Consider the following 27,176-nt stretch of genomic DNA (forward strand, 5'->3'; position numbering starts at 1 on the left):
CAGGCCATGATCTGTTGATGAAAAACTTGTTGGACATGCGGTTAATCTAGTCGAATTTGAGACATTGTTGTACTAGACTTAATTTACCTACTACGCATGGACGATTAGTGCTATATTTTATCCAAACTTTGATGAATATCGGCCGGTTTGCATGAACTTTATCCGGTTGATTCATAAAGTGTTTGAAATGTACTCCCTCCATCCAAAATTACTTGTCGCAAAAATGGATAAAAATGGATATACCCATAACAAAAATACATCTAGTACATTCATTCCTCCGACAAGTATTTCCAGACAAAGGGAGTATGAGGGCCCGACAAGTATTTCCAGACAAAGGGAGTATGAGGGCAGCGTTCGATGACGGCCTCCCGCGTCTGTGTTGAGAAAATTTGCGGGTCATCGCTGGAGATGCCCTTAAGGTCCCTACATGGAAATCATTCACCATGTCCATGAGTATCTTTTTAAATCAGCTCCCAGAAGTGTTCATAGAATCATTCACCATGTCCATGAGTACCTTTTTAAATCAGCTCCCAGAAGTGTTAATAGAATATGAAGGGAATCCCATCAGGGCCAAGGGCTCCATCAACATACGAGTCAAAGATGGCATTGCTTAACCTCATTTTCAGTAAAGGGCCTCTAGCATTCTAGGCCTCCTTTGGTTCATAGGATAGGGAAATCATAGGAATATGACATTTTCAAAAAGGGGGCCTCTAGTATTCTAGGCCTCCTTTGGTTCATAAGGTAGGAAAATCATAGGAATATAAAAGTCATAGGAAATGAGATGAGAGGCTTGCAGATCTAATGTAGAAAGCCAGATACAAGAGCAATATTTTGTGATGCACTAACTCTCACAAGAACACAAATGACAACTGAAATTCAGTTGTGCACACTTCGCAGATCACTAGTCACAAACCATTCATAATCATACCTGTCTGAAATTTTCACTGGGCACAATGGGGGGAAAACTTTCAAGTCCTTTGCCACACACACACAAACACACATTTTCATTTGTCGACAAAAACAATATCAGTAAAGAATACAACAATAATGTATCTGTGTCCACAATAGTACAGGAGCCGCTGCCAAAAATCAACCCATCCATATCTGCAAACAGTTACGTCGGACGTCTCCTCATACAAAGGAAAACGGCATTGAGGGCAAGCCATGCATCTGCCGGAAAAAAAACAAGCCCGTGCAGCCAAACTGTGAGAAGGACTACTCGCAAACTGGTGATCAAACCTGACAACCGAGTACGAAATGGCATCAACCAGTCAACTCACCCAGTCCTGAGCCAATGCGGTGTCTTCTTTTAGCTCCTTGCTCAGGTCCAACATTACAGGAGACCACAGAAGAGAAACATCTCAAGAAATGCGGTCAAGCTCCTGTAAATTTACTGAGCAGGCAAAAGGCCGGAGTCAATGAGCGATGACCAGCTATCTGGATGATTTCTTCCGGCTAAGGATCTCCTGCTCTTTGAGGCGCTGTTGAAACCTTGAAAGGCGTGCTTGGAGGCTGACCAAGCCTGCAGCCTTGCGTGACAAAAGAAAGCTCAATTGTGTCACATAGTCGTCAATAAGGCTGCCTGGTTGGTCAACTTCTGCCAGAAGGTTCATCTCCTGAGAAAAAAAAATAATGTGCACTTAGTTTATAGCAGCATGGCATAATTTAATGGTATTGTAAACTACCAATATTCAAGGGGAGGGGGGGCAAATTAGCAAAGGGCACACACTCCCCGTAGGCTGATCCCATATGATTAGGTGTGCAAGTCTAGGATTATTGATATACAAAGGTTAGAAATGTTTTTCCATGTATGAGCACAACATTTGATTTATGCTTTAAGAGTATCCAAGTAATCTGAATACCTGATATCCTAAATGACTAATGGTGTAAGAAGGGAACACCAACACTGAACTGAATGAAATGGGTAAGTTTCATGTACACAAAGAGAGTACTGGCACAAGTCTTGAAACGGTTATTTGCAGACAGAACGGCTACTATCAGCATGCTAACGCACTTAATACTGTCCGAGCATGATTAAAGATAACAGAAGTTCTCAAACATTAAACAACTGTCGGAGGATCAAGAAGACAACCTACTTTCAACTTCAGAAGTTCCGATCAAACCATGGTGATCGTAAGCAGGTGAGTACTGATTACAAGGTATGCCACTAAGACTGTAAGGTTTAATAATTTTTTAAGCCCCTACAGGATTACACAAGTTTGTTTTCTTTTCCGATGAGGGGCTAAGATTAGAGCTAATAAAACTAGTTCTCTCTAGAATGATTGGAATTGTGAGTGCTAGATATGGCACCATCTTTATCATAGGAGTACATTAATGTATGTATCCTTACATCATAAGATGGTAGGAACCTCAGTACCATGGACAAAATAATTTAGCAAGGATCTAAAGAGCATGAATTAAACAATAACAGAAAATTACTCAGCACATGAACTGGAACTTACTTCGCGCACGATCTCCATTGTATTCTCGATTTCCTTCCTGTGAGCTGCAATGAGGGCCTCCTCTTCCTAATATACAAAATAAAGATTTACACCACAAGTTCCATTCAGGATAAATAAGACAGAAATACCAGCAAAATATTGTTTACCTCGAGAATGGCATCTATCTCCACATCATCACATGAACTTTCTTTTTCAGATTGCCTTGAAACCTGAGAAGCTGAAGCAGATGTTGGTCGTTGCTGCTGTTGCAACTGCCTTACCTGCTGCACCTTATATCCAGGCCGACTTGCCTCGATTCCACTATCCTTTTTCATGTAGTTCTGCTTTTCAGACTTGTCTTCCCTTATGACCTTCCTCCTGGGAGGTGAGACTCTCGTAACCTTTTCATCCTCTTGTGCATTTGCTGAATTCTGAATTAACTGTGCTTTACTGTTGTAAACAGTTCGGCCAGAACTGAAATCAACCCTCTCCCTATCATTCAAACCAGATGCACCGTTTTCCTCTTTTCCTCTATTAGAATAACTTGGGATCATACTAAAGTTATTCCTGTCAGGCTCCATCGAAGAGTTGGAGGTAAAATTTTCAGCGCCTCTCCTAGATATATCGACAGGTCTCTTCTCCTGGATCTGGTTGGGTACTTCTTCAGCCTCAACAGATAAAGGATAGGATGGAGCAGATGAAGACTCCCTCATGGAAGGAATAGTTGGTGCAGTAGACTGCTCCTTTCTTGTGTTGCCACCCTTTGAAAGACTTTTAACCCTGTCAATTGATCAGCAAATTTACTGAATTAATAGCCAGAAGCAGTCTAAAATGATGATTTACCACATGTGAATTGGACTTTACGAAGTATGTTTCATGCTATTACCTATCGGCATATCTCAACGTATTTAACGTGTGTTCACATGAACCTGCATTGGGAGAAATGCAAGAAATCATCACCGTCCTAGAGTTGCCAACAAATGAGTCACGGAGAACCTCTGTGAGCTTGCTTCCTCTGAAAGGAATGTGTATCTGATCATTGTCAAGGGCCCGGATGCATTCCTTCAGAGCAAGGAGGCTCTTGTTTATCTCTGCACCTTCAATTCTGATATGATAATAACAGATACATGTCAATAAATTATGTAACTGTACCAGGTTAATGTTTGGAAATATAATAGGCAAATGAATCTGGGGGCAAAAATAACACCTTGTCTGCCTATCATTATCTGTTGTATCAGCGCCACGTTCGCTTCCAGCAAGATCAATAAAAGATATTTTTCCCACTGCCTTTGTGTTTTTAGCTTCATTGGCATCCCTGTCCCTTTGTCTCCTAGTTTCAGTTACTATAATATGCTTCTTCACAGCCAGTTGCAGAATGGCATGTGACCTCGATGACTCTTCATTGGCCCCTGTAGACCCTGTGCTCCTTGCTGCATTTCCCCTCTCAATATATTCCCTGACAACCTGGACATCAGAAACCTCAAATTCCTGCAGACCGACTATGCAAACTTGTTTCTTGCCATCCTCCCTCATCAGTAAGTGTCTACAAAAGAAAAAATGGTGAGAATTTTCAGTTTAACTAAATCCTTCAAAAGTATTGTCCCGATCACAAAATCCAAGTCCAGGGTAGATGTCCACAGAGCAGCAGTAAATCTCATATGATAAATGTTCCAAACTTCAAACAGAAATGTGGCTCTGAGATTCAATTTTTAAACCGAAAGGAACTTGCCATTATTTCAGAAGTAGCAAGCAAATATAGAACACAACAAATGCAACTTAAAAAAAAGACTACCCAACATTTTGACTAAGCATTCCTAAATATGGATTTATCAATGAAATGCTTAATGTTAGTATGTGCATCCATCCATTACCAGCCCCAGGAAAGAAAAAGGTAATAGGCAAGTGCACAACAACCAACCTTCTGTCTGATAGAAGATCATAGAGTTTCCCACCATATATCTCGAAGTAGCTGAGCCACAGCTTAAAATTTTGATTCCGGTAGACAGGTTGATGCAAAAGACGAATCATGTCTTGAGCAGCTCTCAGAGGCAAAGGTTGCATTGTGTATGTCTTCCCACTACCTGCTCATGAACCGGAATTGATTAGGAACATCACAAGGGGAGCTAGTACACAATCTAGACGGCTAAAGAAAAGTGTTTAGTTTCCTTTCAGTTAATCACATCAGAGCTACTGTACAGAAGTCAACCAAAGGGAAAATAGTAGACAGTGAGCTATTTCAGAAGTTTGGGATCCCCAGTTCTCAATACTACAATTATTTGCAAAAGAATTGTGCTCTTTTGCATGAGCCTACTGAAAATTGACCAAAAAAATAGCGTTTGGAAGAGAAACAATACTTTAGACACTATTGAAATCACAGAAACCATGACTCTTTGTGCTTAAAGAAATACAATATGTATGTATAGCTTTCGTCAAAAAACACTATTGCCCAACCTGTTTGTCCATAAGCAAAACATGTCGCTTTTGTTCTCTGGAATATTATTGGTATAATGGGTTCCACTGTCTCACGATACACCTGTCCAGAGAATTCAAAAGGTAAATCAATTTACTGAAAATGTAGTGTACACCACATTGACTATGATGGAGAAAAAGAATAGCATTGTGTAGAAAAATGATGGTACAACTATGTAAACTGGAAATTGGTAGTCCCAAATTTAGCACCAGCTAATTGCCATTCCGAAGTTGGACGGATGATGAAGATGCATAACTGCAGAGTAGCCGAGTAACACAGTGATCAACCATGCTCTGAACAAATTTGCTCAAAATAATTCAAGCAGAGCTGCAGCTGCCAAACAAGTGGGCATGCAAGCACTGGTGTGGCGGGCCAAGGCACACAAATAATGGTGATGAGCAGTAACAGAATGTTGTACAGTCAAGACACATTGGTTGGTGAGCAAGTGATTTGAGCAGAGTTGGAGAACAATATGTGGGAATCAAGCTGACACAATGAAGAGCAACTGAGCAAAGAGAGGTATGGCCATATGGGCATATAGGCTAATAAACTTGTGTCAACAGCCATGTTGCTACTTCAGCAATCGAATATGGGGATAGAGCAGTCAAGGCTGCTTTGGCCAAATCTTACATTCTCTTGGCAAAAAAATAATCCAATGTCTTAGTTATAAATGACAGGGTAATTCGTACTCGCGGGCTGATAGGCTCGCAGCACTTTCCTCATATACCCAAGTTCAGGGGTGTACTGGGGGTGGGGCAGCCTCGGCAGCTGCCCCACGCGAATTTTCAAACTCCGTCTGTTTTTCTTCAACAACTGCCAAATCATCATGTGCTCAAGAAACCCCCATGTGTCAAGCTAACTTGTCACCAATTACCAGTTCTACCCCAAGTTCAAAACAATAGAAGCAAAAACTGAATTTGATGTATAGAATATGCAGTTTTTAATGCCATAGAAAGAATATTTTTTGAGAATAATTATATTATGAAATGGCACTCAAACAAGAGAAAAAATAATACCTCGTCATTAGAAACATCCTCATCCAGGACAGCGTCAAAACAAAATTCATGCTGCTCCACATAAGCTGTCAAGTCGACCTTCCAGTAGAAATAAGATGTTAATGTACATAAAAGGAAGACCATTAAAACAATTACCAGGAGCACTTCAATTCTTGGAAGTTTATAGTCATGTTAATTTATGGCCATCCCAACAAGGAACTAAACACTACTTTGCAGAAACAAATATAAACACAGCAGATAAACAGGAACTAATAGGATTTCAGTTAATTGTGATATTTTATTACAATTATTTTCTGAATAACCATTTTTAAGCACCCTGAATCTGGAATGTGGATTCAATTCCATTTTTCTGAAGAATCTGCCACTTTGAAGCAGTAGAGTACATCCAACATGCGAGTTAATTCACTATTACAGTAGAACTTGTGACATAACTGAAACAAACTTAACTTTACCTGCCCATCACAAAAAAGAAACAGGTAATGTTATCACAAATGCATGCTAGCATCATTGGGAAGCAACACAACTATCTGGTAGCTATGCTGTAGTGGTTATGAAGAAGGGTTATATCAGTTGGCACTTTCAGATTCAAATAAAAAGGTGAAATAGGATCGCCAGCAAGTGACTAGGATATTGAAATTTACATGAGCATGCTAATCCCTCTTGTGTTCATATGCCAGCCCTCTAATGCGTTACAGACATTCAAAAAGTAAAATAAATTGATTTTTATGGAGTAAACTATTAAAGGTTAAATAAAAATAGAAGTAATAATAATGCAGGCATAATAAAACTTCCTGAAGACAAACAGTGCGTACCTTCAGCTTAGGTTCATAAACTGTCAAAGAAGATGAATCATGCACAGCTACAGCATCATCTTCCTTTCGAGATAACTCTTTTCTGTTCAGGGGCCTCTTTCTTACCTGAATATATTGTTAAACAAAGTCAGGTATATCTGTTTAGTGTTGACAAGTCACAAACAACAACCTAAAGAGATTATCATACCACAACTTTGATCTTCGCTACATTATTTTCTCTAGTATTGATCTCCTTTTCACTCGTCACTGCATTATAGTTATCAGCTGGACCTAGCTGGCTTCCTGTTATCATATCATCCTCATCATCATCAATTTCCTTTGGCATAAAGGGTGAAGGCTCAAATGGTTCTGAATCTACATCCTGTAAGGAAACACAATAAGCTGAAATGGACTGCATGAAGATATTTCCAAACCACATGAATCAACATAAAGTACGTACTGCCATTAACTCACAGATGTTAACTAAGATAGCAAACGGGCACTTTGCAGACAAGACTTCGAGACATACCTCAGAAAGAAGTCCAGTGTCATCCATAGCATGGAGATCCAGAAGACCAGCTCCGAGTTCACCTCTAAGTTCAGGTGAATACAGACCCTCTGCGGAAGTCCCACTGCCAAATTTCTGAGCAGTTGGTGTATAGGGCTCAGAGACTGATGCAGGCAAAGATTCTCCGTTAAAATTCAAGTTTCTCAACAGCATATATAGCCTTTGTTTCTCTTCAACTGACTGTGGTCCATAGCCCTGCCAAATAACAAAATGTAAGGTTGGCAATCGCACATGTTGACAGCATTTTGCATTGGTGAAGGCTATCAATAGGAAAACTATAATTAGTAAAGTCCTCGTGTCATGCAATATTTGAAGCAAACTGTTGTAGTTGAAAAAAGGAGATTTCAACGTGCATGACTAACAACGATTGATGCCAGGGTCAGGGCATTTAAAGAAAATTGATCAGGCTCAAAGTTAACTTCCTAATTCAAATTTGGCATCCATCTGCATAAAAACGAAACATATGTCCTTCATGTTTAGCTTAGCTCCCTAGGAACCTAAACTACCGCATGGGTCAAATGGAAGTCCAAGAAGGACGTAATCCAGTTAGGTCAGTGCAAAAGATGACATCTACAATCTAAATTCGAGACAAAAAAAACTGCAGTTCCTCAGACAACAATTCAAGAATTGTGTATGAACAACTTTTCTCAGATTATTCTATCTATAGGAGCATGAAATTCAAAGGCACCAGGTAAGAGATGTATGCCAGCTTATGACATGTGACCATCATCAAGAACAAAAAAAATAATACCCATTTCACTATCTGTAAAACTATAGGAAAACTATAATTAGTAAAGTCCCTCGTGGCATGCAAAACTTGAACCAAACTGTTGTAGTTGAAAAAAGAAGATTTCATCGCACATGACTAATAACTATTAATTGATGCCAAGGTCAGGGAATTTAAAGAAAACTGATCAGGCTCAAAGTTAACTTCCTAATTTAAATTTGGCATCCATCTGCATAAAAATGAAACATATATCCTTCATGTTTAGCTTAGCTCCCTAGGAACCTAAACTACCACACGGGTCAAATGGAAGTCCAAGAAGGACGTCATCCAGTTAGGTCAGTGCAAAAGATGGCATCTACAATCTGAATTCGAGAAGAAAAAAAGTGCAGTTCCTCATCCAACCAACATCAGACAACAATTCAACAATTGTGTATGAACAACTTTTTTCAGATTATTCTACCCATATGAGCATGAACTTCAAAGGCACTAGGTAAGAGATGTATGCCAGTTTATGACATGTGACCATCATCCAGAACAAAAAAATAATAGCCCATTTCAACTATGCACACCTCTACATCAAATTTGTGAAAACTTCAAGCACTACAAATCCATAGAATATTGGAAATGAAGTAAGCTGATGCACCTATCAGTATAATACTCCCTCCGTTCCTAAATATAAGTCTTTCTAGAGATTGCAACAAGTGACTACATACGGAGAAAATGAGTTAATCTACACTCTAAAATATGTCTACATACATCTGTATGTTGTAGTCCATTTGAAATGTCTAAAAAGACTTATATTTAGGAACGGAGGGAGTAATTAGTAAGAGATGCTAGCTCCCTTTTTTATTGGGTTCACGCCAGTTTGCCCCTGAATCAATCCACACTCCCTCCCCAGCTACATGATGGCCCTTCATCAAACAGATGGAACTTGATGAGCACCATTCCCTGCGTATCGATCTTGCGAACCATGGCCTTTCGCGGGTATACTCTTACTGCACTGATCGGATAATGCAGTTTAAGATATCACAAGCCAGTAGCCAATAAATTCTACCAGAAACCAAGTCAATCCAATCTATTCAGCGCAACCCCTGAATCACAAGGTTCGGTCGATCAATTTCTACAAGCAATCGGAAAGACACGGTACAACACTGGAACGCACCAGACGGCGTCTTCCCAATCCGGCAACCGAAGAACTAGGTTAGATCAAACATTTCGACCGAGAAACCCCACCTGCATGAGCAGACTAGGCAGCATGCCCGCTCCTCCGGCGGCGCCTCCAAGGCCCCCCACGCCGGCGCCACGCTGGTCCCCGGCGGGGCCCGCCGACGAGGCCGCGAGGTGCTGCAGCCCCGCGGACTGCAGCCACCGCGCCATGACGGCGTCGCTCGAGTCCCCCATGTCGGCGGCCTGCGCGGACGCCCCTCCAGCACCCGCGGCGGCGGCGGCGGACCCCGCGCCGCCGCCGGCGAGGCGCTGCGACCTCCGCTGCGGCGCCAACTTGGCGACTGGGTGCGGCGGGATCGGATCGCGCGAGTCCCGCGGCGGCGCGGCGATCCGGCGGGGTAGGGTCCCAGATCTGCGGGGGGGTCGGGAAATGCGGGGCGGCGGATTTGAGGGCGAATTGGGGGAAGAGAGGAGAGGGGAAGCTGGCTGGCTACCTGGCAGCCCTCCTTCGCTTTTTTATTTCCTTCTCTCCCTTCTTTTTTTTCGAGGAGCCGATGGGGTTAAAAAGGAGAGGGAAGAGGGGCTGGGAAATGGAGCTTTGTGCAGTTTAAAAAGAGGAGATTTTTTCCATTTGGCAAGCAAATGAAATAAACTTAGTTTTCTTTGCTTGGTCAAGGAATTTGAAGAAAAAAAACAAAGCTATGATGTATAAATGTGTGCATGATATTGATATGTGCATCTTGGAAAGAGGATGGCCGGCTATGTCTTATGTTAATATACAAGAGTGCCATTGGCGGTTGGTGATTAGCATGATAGCAACGTTGATTGTGGTGGTAACACCTAGCATCTTGTAGTGATTGGGACTCGCGACCTGAACAACTCTATAAGGCACAAAATTGCAAACCCTGTTAACGACTTATTATGCGAAAATGCGGTTGTAAAGATAGCAAAAGGCACATTTTCAAAAGTTAATAAACAAAGTTGTATGGTTAAATAGGTAGAATGTTACTTTCATAAACCAAAATGTATATTGTCCCGCTTATCACTAAATCTACTGAGAGTAAAAGATAAGCAACATTTCGGTCTGAGGCTACCTTCGAAAATAATGCTACATAGTATACAAATAATGCTACGAAGTACCTTTGAACGATGATGCATAGTATGAAAAAATGCTATGGAGTACCATCGTTGTCTCGGCACTAACTAAGGTTTTATAACATTGCATGAGATATTTTTTAGAGGAAACATCACTTGCATTTCATTATACCTGACAAATGTCAAGGAATACTGACTCAAATAAGAAATAAGAAAAACATTGTAGTTCTCAAAGTCTTTTAACTCCATGTTATTAGCCAAATAAGAAAAACATCGTTGACCGCACCGTCAGACGAACTGCCATCGTAAAGGAGCGAGTGCAAAGACTGCATCATGTTCTTCAGTAACTAGATGATGTCTCGCATGTTGCTGTAAAAATGTTTGCAATATAATTCGATAAAATTTTGTTACATGGGCATGAATATTTATTAGATTAATAATGTACAAACTAGGGCTAAAATACATATTATTATTGTATGATTATTGAATATAAGTGCCATAGCACAATTAAAACATTTGAGCATTTTTTCATGCATAATTGCGTGTTGTCGTGGGCCTTTTCCCATGCATGGTTGCATGTTGAGATGACATGGTTGCATGTGTGAGATAAATATGTTAGTGGAATCACGTACTTAGTTATATACTACTCCCACTGTTTACAAATATAATGTGTTCTAACTTTTGTCTGAATCGGATGTATGTAGACACATTTTTATGTGCTTGTTCATCCATTTCAGTCTGTATATAGTTCATATTGAAATATCCAAAACATCTTATTTTTGTGAATTGGTGGAGTAGAAGATACCCCACGCGTTGCGGTGGAAAATTTATAAAGTAGCTATGATGCATACGAAAATCATAAGCAAATGCAATCTACATAAGAGGAGGGTATAGGGGGGAAACGAGGATCTCAATATTAACATTAGGACCTCAAAATTCGTGTTGAGCTGTTTTCTACTTGCCTCAGGTTGATTACATAAAACAATATAGTTTCCAATTGTAGCAAGTAGAAACTATCTAAGCACAAGTATCAACGGCGTATGTGGAATATGCAAAATTACAGTTCCAAGAAAGATAGCAAACATATATCATCAGGATTACACATCTTTTAAGTGCATAAATGACTTAAGAGGCTCCAATGTAGAAAATTTAGCCAAACAACAACAACAACAACAACAACAACAACAACAGCAACAACAACAACAACAACAACAACAACAACAACAACAACATATAGTATGGCAATTGAGGATACATAAAGGGTGAGTGTAGATTTATCACCCTCTAGTTGCAAGTCAACCAGGAAAAATAAAAACATGCCCCTTGATAATCCACGGAAGTATGCACCCGATACATTAGAATAAGAAAATTGTTATGTTATGCATTGTAAAAAATATAGGACAATATGAGTATAAAAACAGTACACCGCTTCAGCCTTTACGCCATATGTAGTTGCATACAACAAAATCAATAAGTATTGGATTAGCAATCCCCTAAGGCGTGGAACATAGTTTCCAATAATAAGATTAGTCTGGTCTTGTTCCGGCATAACTCCAGAACCCACTCATACAATGAGTAATGTAACATGGGTACATGTCATGTAGGTCTAGACAAACTATTAGTATGAAGCTATTAGCTAGTAAAATTGCAACATGAAAGTACTATCACCTGAGTAGATCCGTGTTGTGTGTGAGAGCAGGAAGTTACCTTATTTTTTAACCATAGATGAATGGCAACACACTTTGTGCATGTTAGGGCAAGAAAGTTTGCATGCATCAAATCCATGCATGTTTCTTAGTCACTCATTCATACATCAATGTACACAATTATTTGTTAGAAACTTGGAAAATAAAGGACATGTATGCCACGTTTGATTAAAAGCAGGAAGAGAGAGAGTTGCAGTCAATCTTACAAATCCTCGATATTCACAACGAAAATATAGATAAACCAAATTAGGGAGGTTAAACCTTCTAACTCACCGCTCCATCAATGTTACCGGGCATGAGACGGTGGCGGTGGAGCCATGCGAGGTGATGGCTTGTGCATGATGGGCAAGGAGAGCCAATATTTCGTTGTGAGGACCGGGATGGGTAAGGATTCAGCCTATGGATATACGAAGGACAAGAGAAGATGCAATAAAGGGGAAGAGATATGCATGAGATTGGAACGGGAAGGGGAGAAGACGGCACAAAATGTTGGTCGTGTATGCTTTCATTAGTTCCCTATATGTGTTGTCTCCCATGGATTTGGTGGGCAAATAATAATGGGATGCATGTATGAAGGAAATATGCCCTAGAGACAATAACATAGATGTTATTTATATTTCCTTATATCATGATAAATGTTTATTATTCATGCTAGAATTGTATTAACCGGAAACTTGATACATGTGTGGATACATAGACAAAACATCGTGTCCCTAGTAAGCCTCTAAGTTTCCTAACCATAGACATGTGTTGTCATTTGATTAATGGGATCACATCATTAGGAGAATGATGTGATGGACAAGACCCATCTGTTAGCTTAGCATAATGATCGTTAAGTTTTATTGCTATTGCTTTCTTCATGACTTATACATATTCCTTTTGACTATGAGATTATGCAACTCCCGGATAACGGCGGAATACCTTGTGTGCTATCAAACGTCACAACCTAACTGGGTGATTATAAAGATGCTCTAGAGGTATCTCCGAAGGTGTTTGTTGGGTTGGCATAGATCGAGATTAGGATTTGTCACTCCGAGTATCAGAGAGGTATCTCTGGGCCCTCTCGGTAATGCACATTGAGGAAAGGGTGATGCAGTAAAGTAGTGTAAGTATTTCCCTCGGTTTTTAAGAACCAAGGTATCAATCCAGTAGGAGATCACGCTCGAGTCCCACGCACCTACACAAACAAATAAGAACCTCGCAACCAACATGATAAAAGGGGTTGTCAATCCCTTCACGGTCACTTACGAGAGTGAGATATGATAGATATGATAAGATAATATTTTTGCTATTTTTATGATAAAGAGAAATAAATATGCAAAGTAAAATAAATGGCAATAAAAATAGCTAAGTGTTGGAAGATTAATATGATGGAAGATAGACCCGAGGGCCATAGGTTTCACTAGTGGCTTCTCTCAAGAGCATAAGTATTACGGTGGGTAAACGAATTACTGTCGAGCAATTGATAGAATTGAGCGTAGTTATGAGAATATCTAGGTATGATCATGTATATAGGCATCACGTCCGCGACAAGTAGACCGAAACGATTCTGCATCTACTACTATTACTCCACACATCGACCGCTATCCAGCATGCATCTAGAGTATTAAGTTCATAAGAACAGAGTAATGCTTTAAGTAAGATGACATGATGTAGAGGGATAAACTCATGCAATATGATATAAACCCCATCTTTTTATCCTTGATGGCAATAATACAATACATGTCATTTCCCTTTCTGTCACTGGGATCGAGCACCACAAGATTGAACCCAAAGCTAAGCACTTCTCCCATTGCAAGAAAGATCAATCTAGTAGGCCAAACCAAACTGATAATTCAAAGAGACTTGCAAAGATAAACCAATCATACATAAAAGGATTCAGAGAAGATTCAAATATTGTTCATAGATAAACTTGATCATAAACCCACAATTCATGGGATCTCTACAAACACACCACAAAAAAGATTACATCGAATAGATCTCCAAGAAGATCGAGGAGAACTTTGTATTGGGATCCAAGAGAGAGAAGAAGCCATCTAGCTAATAGCTATGGACCCGAAGGTCTAAAGTAAACTACTCACACATCACCGGAGAGGACATGGAGTTGATGTAGAGGCCCTTCATGATCAATGCCCCCTCCGGCGGAGCTCCGGAAAAGGCCCCAAGATGGGATCTCTCGGGTACAGAAGGTTGCGGCGGTGGAATTAGGTTTTCGTGGTGCTCCTGGATGTCTGGGGGGTACGTGGATATATATATATATATATATATACGTCGGTGGAGCAACGAGGGGCCCACGAGCGTAGAGGGCGCGCCCCCCTGCCTCGTGGCCTCCTCGATTGTTTGTTGACGCCCACTCCAAGTCTCCTGGATTACGTTAGTTGAGAAAATCATGTTCCCGAAGGTTTCATTTCGTTTGGACTCCGTTTGATAATCCTTTTAGGTGTAACTCTAAAATAGGCAAAAAAACATCAATTTGGGTTGGGCCTTCGGTTAGTCCCAAAAATGATATAAAAGTGTAAAATAAAGCCCATTAACATCCAAAATAGATAATATAATAGCATGGAGCAATCAAAAATTATAGATACGTTGGAGACGTATCAAGCATCCCGAAGCTTCATTCCTGCTCGTCCTCGAGTAGATAAATGATAAAAAAGATTTTTTGATGTGGAATGCTTTCTAACATATTTCTAAATGTAATTTTTCTTTATTGTGGCATGAATGTTCAGATCCGAAAGATTCAAGATAAAAGTTTAATATTGACATAAAAATAGTAATACTTCAAGCATACTAACTAAGCAATTATGTCTTCTCAAAATAACATGGCCAAAGAAAGTTATTCCTACAAAATCATATAGTCTGGCTATGCTCCATCTTCACCATACAAAAAATGTAAATCATGCACAACCCCGATGACAAGCCAAGCAATTGTTTCATACTTTTAATGTTCTCAAACTTTTTCAATATTTACGCAAATACATGAGCGTGAGCCATGGACATAGCACTATATGTGAAATAGAATGGTGGTTGTGGAGAAGACAAAAAAGGAGAAGATAATCTCACATCAACTAGGCGTATCAACGGGCTATGGAAATGCCCATCAATAGATATCAATGTGAGTGAGTAGGGATTGCCATGCAATGGATGCACTAGAGCTATAAGTATATGAAAGCTCAACAAAAGAAACTAAGTGGGTGTGCATCCAACTTGCTTGCTCACGATGACCTAGGGCATTTTGAGGAAGCCCATCATTGGAATATACAAGCCAAGTTCTATAATGAAAAATTCCCACTAGTATATAAAAGTGATATCATAGGAGACTCTCTATCATGAAGATCATGGTGCTACTTTGAAGCACAAGTGTGGAAAAAGGATAGTAGCATTGTCCCTTCTCACTTTTTCTCTCATTTTTTTGGGCCTTATCCTTTTTTTATGGCTTTCTTTTTTTCGTCCGGAGTCTCATCCCGACTTGTGGGGGAATCATAGTCTCCATCATCCTTTCTCACTTGGGGCAATGCTCTAATGATGATGATCATCACACTTTAGTTACTTACAACTCGATACTTAGAACAAAATATGACTCTATGTCAATGCCTTCGGCGGTGTATTGGGATGTGTAATGATGCATGAGTGACATGTATAAAAATTATGAACGGTGGCTTTGCCACAAATACGATGTCAACTACATGATCATGTAAGCAATATGACAATGATGAAGCGTATAACGAAACGGTGGAAAGTTGCATGGCAATATATCTCGGAATGGCTATGAAAATGCTATAATAGGTAGGTATGATGGCTGTTTTAAGGAAGGTATATGGTGGGTGTATGATACCGGCGAAAAGTGTGCGGTATTAGAGAGGCTAGCAATGGTGGAAGAATGAGAGTGCGTATAATCCATGGACTCAACATTAGTCATAAAGAACTCATATACTTGTTGCAAAAATCTACAAGTTATCAAAGCAAAGTATCACGTGCATGCTCCTAGGGGGATAGATTGGTAGGAAAATACCATCGCTCGTCCCCGACCGCCACTCATAAGGAAGACAATCAATAAATAAATCATGCTCCGACTTCATCACATAACGGTTCACCATATGTGCATGCTACGGGAATCACAAACTTTAACACAAGTATTTCTCAAATTAACAACTACTCAACTAGCATGACTCTAATATCACCATCTCCATAACTCAAAACAATTATCAAGTATCAAACTTCTCATAGGGCCAGTTCTTTTCGGCGATTCTCCCAGAATCGCCCCCCTCCCCAGCTTCTTCCAGAATCGCCACTCCATATTTTTTTACAATCCTATCTAGTTAAGGTCTAATTAGTTAGGATTGTAAAAAACATATGAAGTGGTGATTTTGGGAGAAGCTGGGGAAAGGGGCGATTCTGGTAGAATCGCCCAAAAGAACTGGTCCATAGTATTCAATGCACTTTCTATGAAAGTTTTTATATTATTCCTAGAAACAAATTTCCATGTTGTTCTAAAGGACTCTCAAAATAATATAAGTGAAGCATGAGAGATCAATTATTTCTATAAAATAAAACCACCGCCATGCTTTAAAAGGTATAAGTGAAGCACTAGAGCAAAAACTATATGGCTCAAAAGATATAGTGAAGCACATAGAGTATTCTAATAAATTTCAAATCATGTGAGTCTCTCTCAAAAGGTGTGTACAGTAAGGATGATTGTGGTAAACTAAAAAGCAAATACTCAAATCATACAAGAAGCTCCAAGCAAAACACATATCATGTGGTGAATAAAAATATAGCTCCAAGTAAAAGTTACCGATAGACGAAGACGAAAGAGGGGATGCCTTCCGGGGCATCCCCAAGCTTAGGATTTTTGGTGTCCTTGAATTTTACTTTGGGGTGCCATGGGAATCCCCAAGCTTAGTCTCTTTCCACTCCTTGTTTCATAATCCATCAAATCTTTACCCAAAACTTGAAAACTTCACAACACAAAACTTAAATAGAAAATCTCGTGAGCTCCGTTAGCGAAAGAAAACAAAACACCACTTCAAGGTACTGTAATGAACTCATTCTTGATTTATATTGGTGTTAAACCTACTGTATTCCAACTTCTCTATGGTTTATAAACTCTTTTACTAACCATAGATTCATCAAAATAAGCAAACAACACACGAAAAATAGAATCTGTCAAAAACAGAACAGTATGTAGTAATCTGTAGCTAACGCAAACTTTTGGAACCCAAAAAATTCTAAAATAAATTTCTGGACGTGAGGAATTTATCTATTAATCATCTGCAAAAAGAATTAACTAAATATCACTTTCCAAATAAAAATGGCAGCAATTCTTGTCAGCGCTAAAGTTTCTGTTTTTTACAGCAAGATCAAAAAGACTTTCCCCAAGTCTTCCCAACGGTTCTACTTGGCACAAACACTAATTAAACACAAAAAACACAACCAAAACAGAGGCTAGATAAATTATTTATTACTAAACAGGAGAAAAAAGTAAGGAATAAAAATAAAATTGGGTTGCCTCCCAACAAGCGCTATCGTTTAACGCCCCTAGCTAGGCATAAAAGAGAAGATAGATCTAGGTATTGCCATCTTTGGTAGGCAATTCTTAAATAATACACCTATAACCCCTAGAAGTTTCTTTCTTTTTATTAATTATCAAACTCCTAGGCACAAAATCAAGAAAATCATTTGTAGCAAACGGTTCCTTAATGATAGCAAAAAGATTGGGATGAACACTTATTGATTTTAAATCAGCAGTTTCCTTACTAGAGGATTCACTCTTATTTTTAGGAACATAAACAATCTTGGCAATTTTGGTAGGAGGATTTGGAGTATTTTTAACGGAAGAAAAAGCGGACCCCAAGTTGGTGATAATTCCCTCAAGTTTATCGATTCTAGTAGAATCTTGATCTATTCTTTCATTGACTATGGGTTCTTTTTCCTTAAAACTTTTCAGAGTAACTCCCACCTTAGATCCATATTGGGTAATTTGGTTGTGAATCTTTTTATCTATTTTTTCAATCAATTCTACAGTAGCAACTTTATTCTCAATAATTTCAAGCCTTTGCATCACATGTTCCAAAGTTAACATAGTTCCATTAACCAAAAGAGGTGGCGAGCCAAACAAATCTATCACAGCATTATAAGAATCAAAAGTATGGCTACCCAAGAAATTCCCTCCGGTAATGGTATAAAGAATATATCTGTACCAAGGAGTAGCGCCTACATAAAAATTGCGGAGAAGAACGGAAGTAGATTGCTTCCTGGTAGATCTATTTTGAGCATTGCAAATTCTATACCAAGCGTCTTTTAGATTTCCCCCCTCCCTTTGCTTAAAATTAGGAACTTCATTCTTGGGAGACAACGGAGAAGATAGAGGACTAGTCATAATGACAAGGCAAGCAAGAAAGCGATGAACGGAAAAGAGAGGGCGAATAAAATGGTAAGGGTGAAGTGGGGGAGAGGAAAACGAGAGGCAAATGGAAAATAATGTAATGTGAGGGATAAGAGTTTGTGATGGGTACTTGGTATGTCTTGACTTGTGCGTAGACTCCCCGGCAACGGCGCCAGAAATCCTTCTTGCTACCTCTTGAGCACTGCGTTGGTTTTCCCTTGAAGAGGAAAGGGTGATGCAGTAAAGTAGCATAAGTATTTCCCTTAGTTTTTTAGAACCAGGGTATCAATCCAGTAGGAGATCACGCTCGAGTCCCACACACCTACACAAACAAATAAGAACCTCGCAACCAACGCGATAAAGGGGTTGTCAATCCCTTCACGGTCACTTACGAGAGTGAGATCTGATAGATATGATAAGATAATATTTTTGGTATTTTTTATGATAAAGAGAAATAAAGATGTAATGTAAAATAAACGGCAATAGAAATAGCTAAGTGTTGGAAGATTAATATGATGGAAGATAGACCCGGGGGGCATAGGTTTCACTAGTGGCTTCTCTCAAGAGCATAAGTATTATGGTGGGTAAACGAATTACTATCGAGCAATTGATAGAATTGAGCATAGTTATGAGAATATCTAGGTATGATCATGTATATAGGCATCACGTCCGCGACAAGTAGACCGAAACGATTCTGCATCTACTACTATTACTCCACACATCGATCGCTATCCAGCATGCATCTAGAGTATTAAGTTCATAAGAACAGAGTAATGCTTTAAGTAAGATGACATGATGTAGAGGGATAAACTCATGCAATATGATATAAACCCCATCTTTTTATCCTTGATGGCAATAATACAATACATGTCGTTTCCCTTTCTGTCACTGGGATCGAGCACCACAAGATTGAACCCAAAGCTAAGCACTTCTCCCATTGCAAGAAAGATCAATCTAGTAGGCCAAACCAAACTGATAATTCGAAGAGACTTGCAAAGACAAACCAATCATACATAAAAGAATTCAGAGAAGATTCAAATATTGTTCATAGATAAACTTGATCATAAACCCACAATTCATCGGATCTCGACAAACACACCGCAAAAGAAGATTACATCGAATAGATCTCCAAGAAGATCGAGGAGAACTTTGTATTGAGATCCAAGGAGAGAGAAGAAGCCATCTAGCTAATAACTATGGACCCGAAGGTCTAAAATAAACTACTCACACATCACCGGAGAGGCCATGGAGTTGATGTAGAGGCCCTCCGTGATCAATGCCCCCTCCGGCGGAGCTCTGAAAAAGGCCCCAATATGGGATCTCTCGGGTACAGAAGGTTGCGGCGGTGGAATTAGGCTTTCGTGGTGCTCCTGGATGTTTGGGGGGTACGTGGATATATATGGGAGGAAGAAGTATGTCGTTGGAGCAACGAGGGGCCCACGAGGGTGGAGGGCGCGCCCCCTGCCTCGTGGCCTCCTCGATTGTTTGTTGACGCCCACTCCAAGTCTCCTGGATCACGTTCGTTGAGAAAATCACGTTCCCAAAGGTTTCATTCTGTTTGGACTCCGTTTGATATTCCTTTTCGGCAAAACTCTAAAATAGGCAAAAAAACTACAATTTGGGCTGGGCCTCCGGTTAGTAGGTTAGTCCCAAAAATGATATAAAAGTGTGGAATAAAGCCCATTAACATCCGAAAAATATAATATAATAGCATGGAGCAGTCAAAAATTATAGATACGTTAGAGACGTATCATACATCACGATAAGCCTTGCAAGCAATGTGACTAATCAGTTAGTTACGGGATGATGTAGTACGGAACGAGTAAAGAGACTTGCCGGTAACGATATTGAACTAGGTATGAAGATACCGACGATCGAATCCCGGGCAAGTAACATACCGATTACAAAGGGAATAACATATGTTGTCATTACGGTACGACTGATGAAGATCTTCATAGAATATGTGGGAACCAATATGAGCATCCAGGTTCCGCTGTTGGTTATTGACCGGAGAGGTGTCTCGGTCATGTCTACATAGTTCTCGAACCCGTAGGGTCCGCACGCTTAATGTTCGATGATGATTTGTATTATATGGGTTATGTGATTTCATGACCGAATGTTGTTCGGAGTCCCGGATGAGATCACGGACATGACTAGGAGTCTCAAAATGGTCGAGAGGTAAAGATTAATATATTGGATGATAGTATTCGGACATCGGAAGTGTTCCGGAATGTATCGGGTACATATCGGAGTACCGGGGTGAAGGAAATATGCCCTAGAGGCAATAATAAAGTTGTTATTTATATTTAATTATATCATGATAAATGTTTATTATTAATGCTAGAATTGTATTAAACCAGAAACTTAGTACATGTGTGAGTACATAGACAAACAGAGTGTCACTAGTATGCCTCTACTTGACTAGCTTGTTAATCAAAGATGGTTAAGTTCCCTAACCATAGACACGAGTTGTCATTTGATGAATGGGGACACATCATTAGAGAATGATGTGATTGACTTGACCTATCCGTTAGCTTAGCACTATGATCGTTTAGTTTATTGCTATTGCTTTCTCCATAACTTATACATGTTCCTATGACTATGAGATTATGCAACTCCCGAATACCAGAGGAACACTTAGTGTGCTATCAAACGTCACAACGTAACTGGGTGACTACAAAGATGCTCTACAGGTGTCTCCGATGGTGTTTGTTGAGTTGGCATAGATCAAGATTAGGATTTGTCACTCTGTGTATCGGAGAGGTATCTCTGGGCCCTGTCGGTAGTGCACATCACTATAAAGCCTTGCAAGCAATGTGATTAATGAGTTAGTTGTGGGATGATGCATTACGAAACGAGTAAAGAAACTTGCCGGTAATGAGATTGAACTAGGTATTGAGATACCGACGATCGAATCTCGGGCAAGCAGCATACCGATGACAAAGGGAACAACGTATGTTGTTATGCGATTTGACCGATAAAGATCTTCGTAGAATATATAGGAACCAATATGAGCATCCAGGTTCCGCTATTGGTTATTGACCGGAGATGAGTATCGGTCATGTCTACATAGTTCTCGAACCCGTAGGGTCCGCACGCTTAACGTTCGATGACGATCGATATTATGAGTTTATGTTTTTGATGTACCTAAGGTAGTTCGGAGTCCCGGATGTGATCACGGACATGACGAGGATTCTCGAAATGGTCGAGACATAAAGATCGATATATTGGAAGGCTATGTTTGGACATCGGAATGGATTTGGATGAGTTCGGGCATTTACCGGAGTACAGGGGGGTTACCGGAACCCCCCGGGGAGTCAATGGGCCTTATTGGGCCTTAGTGGGAGAGAGGAGGAGGCAGCCAGGTGGAGGGCACCCCCCAAGCCCAATCCGAATTGGGTGGGGGGCGGGCCCCCTTTCTTTCCCTCTCTCTCCCTCTTCCTTCTTCTCCTACTCCTACTAGGAAGGGGGAAACCTACTCCTACTAGGAGTATGACTCCCCCTTGGGCGCGCCCTATGAGGGTCGACCCTCCCCTCCTCCACTCCATTATATATGGGGAAGGGGGGAACCCCATAGACAAACAAGTTGATTGTTTAGCCATGTGCGGTGCCCCCCTCCACAGAATTCCACCTCGGTCATATCGTTGTAGTGCTTAGGCAAAGCCCTGCGTCGGTAACTTCATCATCACCGTCGTCACACCATTGTGTTGACGAAACTCTCCCTCAGCCTCAACTGGATCAAGAGTACGAGGGACGTCACCGAGCTGAACGTGTGCAGATCGTGGAGGTGCCGTGCGTTCGGTACTTGATCGGTTGGACCGTGAAGACGTTCGACTACATCAACCGCGTTTCATAACGCTTCCGCTTTCGGTCTACGAGGGTATGTAGACATACTCTTCCCCTCTCATTAATATGCATCACCTAGATGGATCTTGCGTGTGCGTAGGAATTTTTTTGAAATTACTGCGTTCCCCAACAGTGGCACCCGAGCCAGATCTATGCGTAGATGTTATATGCACGAGTAGAACACAAAGGAGTTGTGGGCGTGGGTATATACATATTGCTTGTCATCACTAGTTGATTCTTGATTCAGCGGTATTGTTGGATGAAGCGGCTCAGACCGACATTACGCGTACGCTTACGCGAGACTGGTTCTACTAACGTGCTTCACACACAGGTGGCTAATGGGTGTCTGTTTCTCCAATTTTAGTTGAATTGGATTCAATGAACATGGTTCTTTCCGAAGATCAATAAGCAATCACTATGCCGCGTTGTGGTTTTTTATGCATAGATAAGAACGGTTCTTGCTAAGCCCGTAGAAGCCACATAAAACTTGCAACAACAAAGTAGAGGACGTCTAACTTGTTTTTGCACGACATGTTGTCATGTGATATGGTCAAGGCATGATTATATAAATTGTTGTATGAGATGATCATGTTTTGTAACACAGTTATCAGCAACTGGAAGGAGCCATATGGTTGTCGCTTTATTGTATGAAATGCAATCGTCATGTAATTGCTTTACTTTATCACTAAGCGGTAGCGATAGTCGTGGAAGCAATAGTTGGCGAGACGACAACGATGCTACGATGGAGATCAAGGTGTCAAGCCGGTGACGATGGTGATCATGACGGTGCTTTGGAGATGGAGATCAAAGGCACAAGATGATGATGGCCATATCATATCACTTATTTGATTGCATGTGATGTTTATCCTTTATGCGTCTTATTTTGCTTAGTTCGGCGGTAGCATTATAAGATGATCCCTCACTAAATTTCAAGGTACAAGTGTTCTCCCTGAGTATGCACCGTTGCTACAGTTCGTCGTGCCGAGACACCACGTGATGATCGGGTGTGATAAGCTTTATGTTCACATACAACGGGTGCAAGCCAGATTTGCACAAGCAGAATACTCGGGTTAAACTTGACGAGTCTAGCATATGCAGATATGTCCTCAGAACACTGAGACCGAAAGGTCGAGCGTGAATCATATAGTAGATATGATCAACATAGTGATGTTCACCATTGAAACTACTCCATCTCATGTGATGATCAGAAATGGTTTAGTTGATATGGATCACGTGATCACTTAGATATTAGAGGGATGTCTATCTAAGTGGGAGTTCTTAAGTAATATGATTAGTTGAACTTTAATTTATCATGAACTTAGTACCTGATAGTATTTTGCATGTCTATGTTGTTGTAGATAAATGGCCCGTGCTGTTGTTCCGTTGAATTTTATTGCGTTCCTAGAGAAAGCTAAGTTGAAAGATGATGGTAGCAATTACACGGACTGGGTCCGTACCTTGAGGATTATCCTCATTGCTGCACAGAAGAATTACATCCTGAAAGCACCACTAGGTGACAAGCCTGCTGCAGATGCTGCTGACAACGTTAAGAACGTCTGGCAGAGCAAAGCTGATGACTACTCGATAGTTCAGTGTGCCATGCTTTACGGCTTAGAACTGGGACTTCAACGATGTTTTGAACGTCATGGAGCATATGAGATGTTCCAGGAGTTGAAGTTAATATTCAAGAAAATGCCCAGATTGAGAGATATGAAGTCTCCAATAAGTTCTACAGCTGCAAAATGGAGGAGAATAGTTCTGTCAGTGAACATATACTTAGAATGTTTGGGTACCACAACCACTTGACTTAGCTTGGAGTTAATCTTCCTGATGGTAGTGTCATTAACAGAGTTCTTCAATCACTGCCACCAAGCTACAAGAGCTTCGTGATGAACTATAATATGCAAGGGATGGATAAGACAATTCCCAAGCTCTTCGCAATGCTAAAGGCTACGGAGGTAGAAATCAAGAAGGAGTATCAAGTGTTGATGGTCAACAAGACCACCGGTTTCAAGAAGAAGGGCAAAGGGAAGAAGGGGAACTTCAAAAAGAACAGCAAGCAATTTGCTACTCAAGTAAAGAAGTTCAAGTCTGGACCTAAGCCTGAGACTGAGTGCTTCTACTGCAAAGGGACTGGTCACTGAAAGCGGAACTGCCCCAAGTATTTGGCGGATAAGAAGGATGGCAAAGTGAAAGGTATATTTGATATACATGTTATTGATGTGTACCTTACTAATGCTCGCAGTAGCGCCTGGGTATTTGATACTGGGTATGTTGCTAATATTTGCAACTCGAAACAGGGGCTACGTATTAAGCGAAGATTGGCTAAGGACGAGGTGACGATGCGCGTGGGAAATGGTTCCAAAGTCGATGTGATCGCCGTCGACACGCTACCTCTACATCTACCTTCGGGATTAGTTTTAGACCTGAATAATTGTTATTTGGTGCCAACGTTAAGCATCAACATTATATCTAGAACTTGTTTGATGCGAGATGGTTATTCATTTAAATCAGATAATAATGGTTGTTCTATTTATATGAGTAATATCTTTTATGGTCATGCACCCTTGATGAGTGGTCTATTTTTACTAAATCTTGATAGTAGTGATACACATGTTCATAGTATTGAAACCAAAAGATATAAGTTTAATAATGATAGTGCAACTTATATGTGGCATTGCCGTTTAGCTCATATTGGTATAAAGCGCATGAAGAAACTCCATGCTGATGGGCTTTTGGAATCACTTGATTATGAATCGCTTGATGCTTGCGAACCATGCCTCATGGGCAAGATGACTAAAACTCCGTTCTCTGGAACAATGGAACGAGCAACGGACTTATTGGAAATAATACATACTGATGTATACGGTCCGATGAGTGTTGATGCTTGTGGCGGGTATCGTTATTTTTTTACCTTCACAGATGATTTGAGCATATATGGGTGTATCTACTTGATGAAACATAAGTCTGAAACATTTGAAAAGTTCAAAGAATTTCAGAGTGAAGTGGAAAACCATCATAACAAGAAAATAGAGTTTCTACGATCCGATCATGGAGGAGAATATTTGAGTTACGAGTTTGGTCTTCATTTGAAACAATGCGGAATAGTTTCGCAACTCACGCCACCTGGAACACCACAGCGTAATGATGTGTCCGAACATCATAACCGCACTTTATTAGATATGGTGCGATCTATGATGTCTCTTACTGATTTACCACTATTGTTTTGGGGTTGTGCTTTAGAGACGGTTGTATTCACGTTAAATAGGGCACCATCGAAATCCGTTGAGACGACACCTTATGAACTGTGGTTTGGCAAGAAACCCAAGTTGTCGTTTCTTAAAGTTTGGGGTTGCGATGCTTAGGTGAAAAAGCTTCAACCTGATAAGCTCGAACCCAAATCGGAGAAATGTGTCTTCATAGGATACCCAAAGGAAACTCTTGGGTACACCTTCTATCACAGATCCGAAGGCAAGATATTCTTTGCTAAGAATGGATCCTTTCTAGAGAAGGAGTTTCTCTCTAAAGAAGTGAGTTGGAAGAAATTAGAACTTGATGAGGTAATTGTACCTACTCCCTTATTGGAAAGTAGTTCACCACAGAAATCAGTTCCACTGATTCCTACACCAATTAGTAAGGAAGCAAATGATGATGATCATGAAACTTCTAATCAAGTTACTACCGAACCTCGTAGGTCAACCAGAGTAAGATCCGCACCAGAGTGGTACGGTAATCCTGTTCTGGAGGTCATGTTACTTGACCATGGCAAACATACGAACTATGAGGAAGCGATGATGAGCCCAAATTCCGCAAAATGGCTCGAGGCCATGAAATCTGAGATGGGATCCATGTATGAGAACAAAGTATGGACTTTGGTTGACTTGCCCGATGATCGGCAAGCCATAGAGAATAAATGGATTTTCAAGAAGTAGACTGACACTGATGGTAATGTTACTGTCTACAAAGCTCGACTTGTTACGAAAGGTTTTCGACAAGTTCAAGGAGTTGACTACGATGAGAGCTTCTCACCCATAGCGATGCTTAAGTCCGTCCGAATCATATTAGCAATTGCCACATTTTATGATTATGAAATTTGGCAAATGGATGTCAAAACTGCATTCTTTAATGGATATCTTAAAGAAGAGTTGTATATGATGTAACCAGAAGGTTTTGTCGATCCATAAGGTGTTAACAAAGTGTGTAAGCTCCAGCGATCCATTTATGGACTGGTGCAAGCATCTCGGAGTTGGAATATACGCTTTGATAGTGTGATCAAAGCATATGGTTTTATACACACTTTTGGAGAAGCCTGTATTTACAAGAAAGTGAGTGGGAGATCTGTAGCATTTCTGATATTGTATGTGGATGACATATTGTTAATTGGAAATGATACTGAATTTCTGAATAGCATAAAAGGATACTTGAATAAGAATTTTTCAATGAAAGACCTCAGTGAAGCTGCTTATATATTGGGCATCAAGATCTATAGAGATAGATCAAGATGCTTAATTGGACTTTCACAAAGCACATACCTCGATAAAGTTTTGAAGAAGTTCAAAATGGATCAAGCAAAGAAAGGGTTCTTGCCTATGTTACAATGTGTGAAGTTGAGTCAGACTCAATGCCCAACCACTGCAGAAGATAGAGAGAAAATGAAAGTCATTCCCTATGCTTCAGCCATAGGTTCTATTATGAATGCAATGTTGTGTACCAGACCTGATGTGTGCCTTGCTATCAGTTTAGCAGGGAGGTACCAAAGTAATCCAGGAGTGGATCACTGGACAGCGGTCAAGAATATCCTGAAATACCTGAAAAGGATTAAGGATATGTTTCTCGTTTATGGAGGTGACAAAGAGCTCGTCGTAAATGGTTACGTCGATGCAAGCTTTGACACTGATCCGGATGACTCTAAGTCACAAACCGGATACGTATTTTTAGTAAATGGTGGAGCTATCAGTTGGTGTAGT

At 40.4% G+C, this 27,176-nt stretch overlaps 1 protein-coding gene across 2 annotated transcripts; it reads right to left on the reverse strand.

Annotated features, from left to right (window-relative positions):
* Nucleotides 1-902: 902 nt before the first annotated feature.
* Nucleotides 903-9,712, reverse strand: LOC125550059 (kinesin-like protein KIN-13A). 2 transcript variants are annotated; one of them, XR_007301529.1, is made up of 13 exons: nucleotides 9,247-9,712; nucleotides 7,248-7,481; nucleotides 6,927-7,100; nucleotides 6,740-6,844; nucleotides 5,928-6,005; nucleotides 4,893-4,974; nucleotides 4,360-4,522; nucleotides 3,649-3,984; nucleotides 3,328-3,546; nucleotides 2,609-3,221; nucleotides 2,463-2,528; nucleotides 1,281-1,616; nucleotides 903-1,170 (listed from the first exon to the last, which is right to left on the reverse strand). XR_007301529.1 is itself a non-coding variant. In XM_048713000.1 (12 exons), the coding sequence occupies exons 1-12, from the start codon at nucleotides 9,412-9,414 to the stop codon at nucleotides 1,434-1,436; spliced, it is 2,421 nt and encodes an 806-aa protein (XP_048568957.1). In that variant the 5' UTR covers nucleotides 9,415-9,712; the 3' UTR covers nucleotides 903-1,433. The 2 variants fall into 2 exon arrangements, 1 of the variants encoding a protein (XP_048568957.1); XM_048713000.1 differs by having other exon boundaries at nucleotides 903-1,616.
* Between the last annotated feature and the right edge of the window lie 17,464 nt (nucleotides 9,713-27,176).

This window comes from Triticum urartu, chromosome 1, assembly GCF_003073215.2.
Source record: "Triticum urartu cultivar G1812 chromosome 1, Tu2.1, whole genome shotgun sequence".
In the NCBI taxonomy this organism is placed as follows: Eukaryota; Viridiplantae; Streptophyta; class Magnoliopsida; order Poales; family Poaceae; genus Triticum; species Triticum urartu.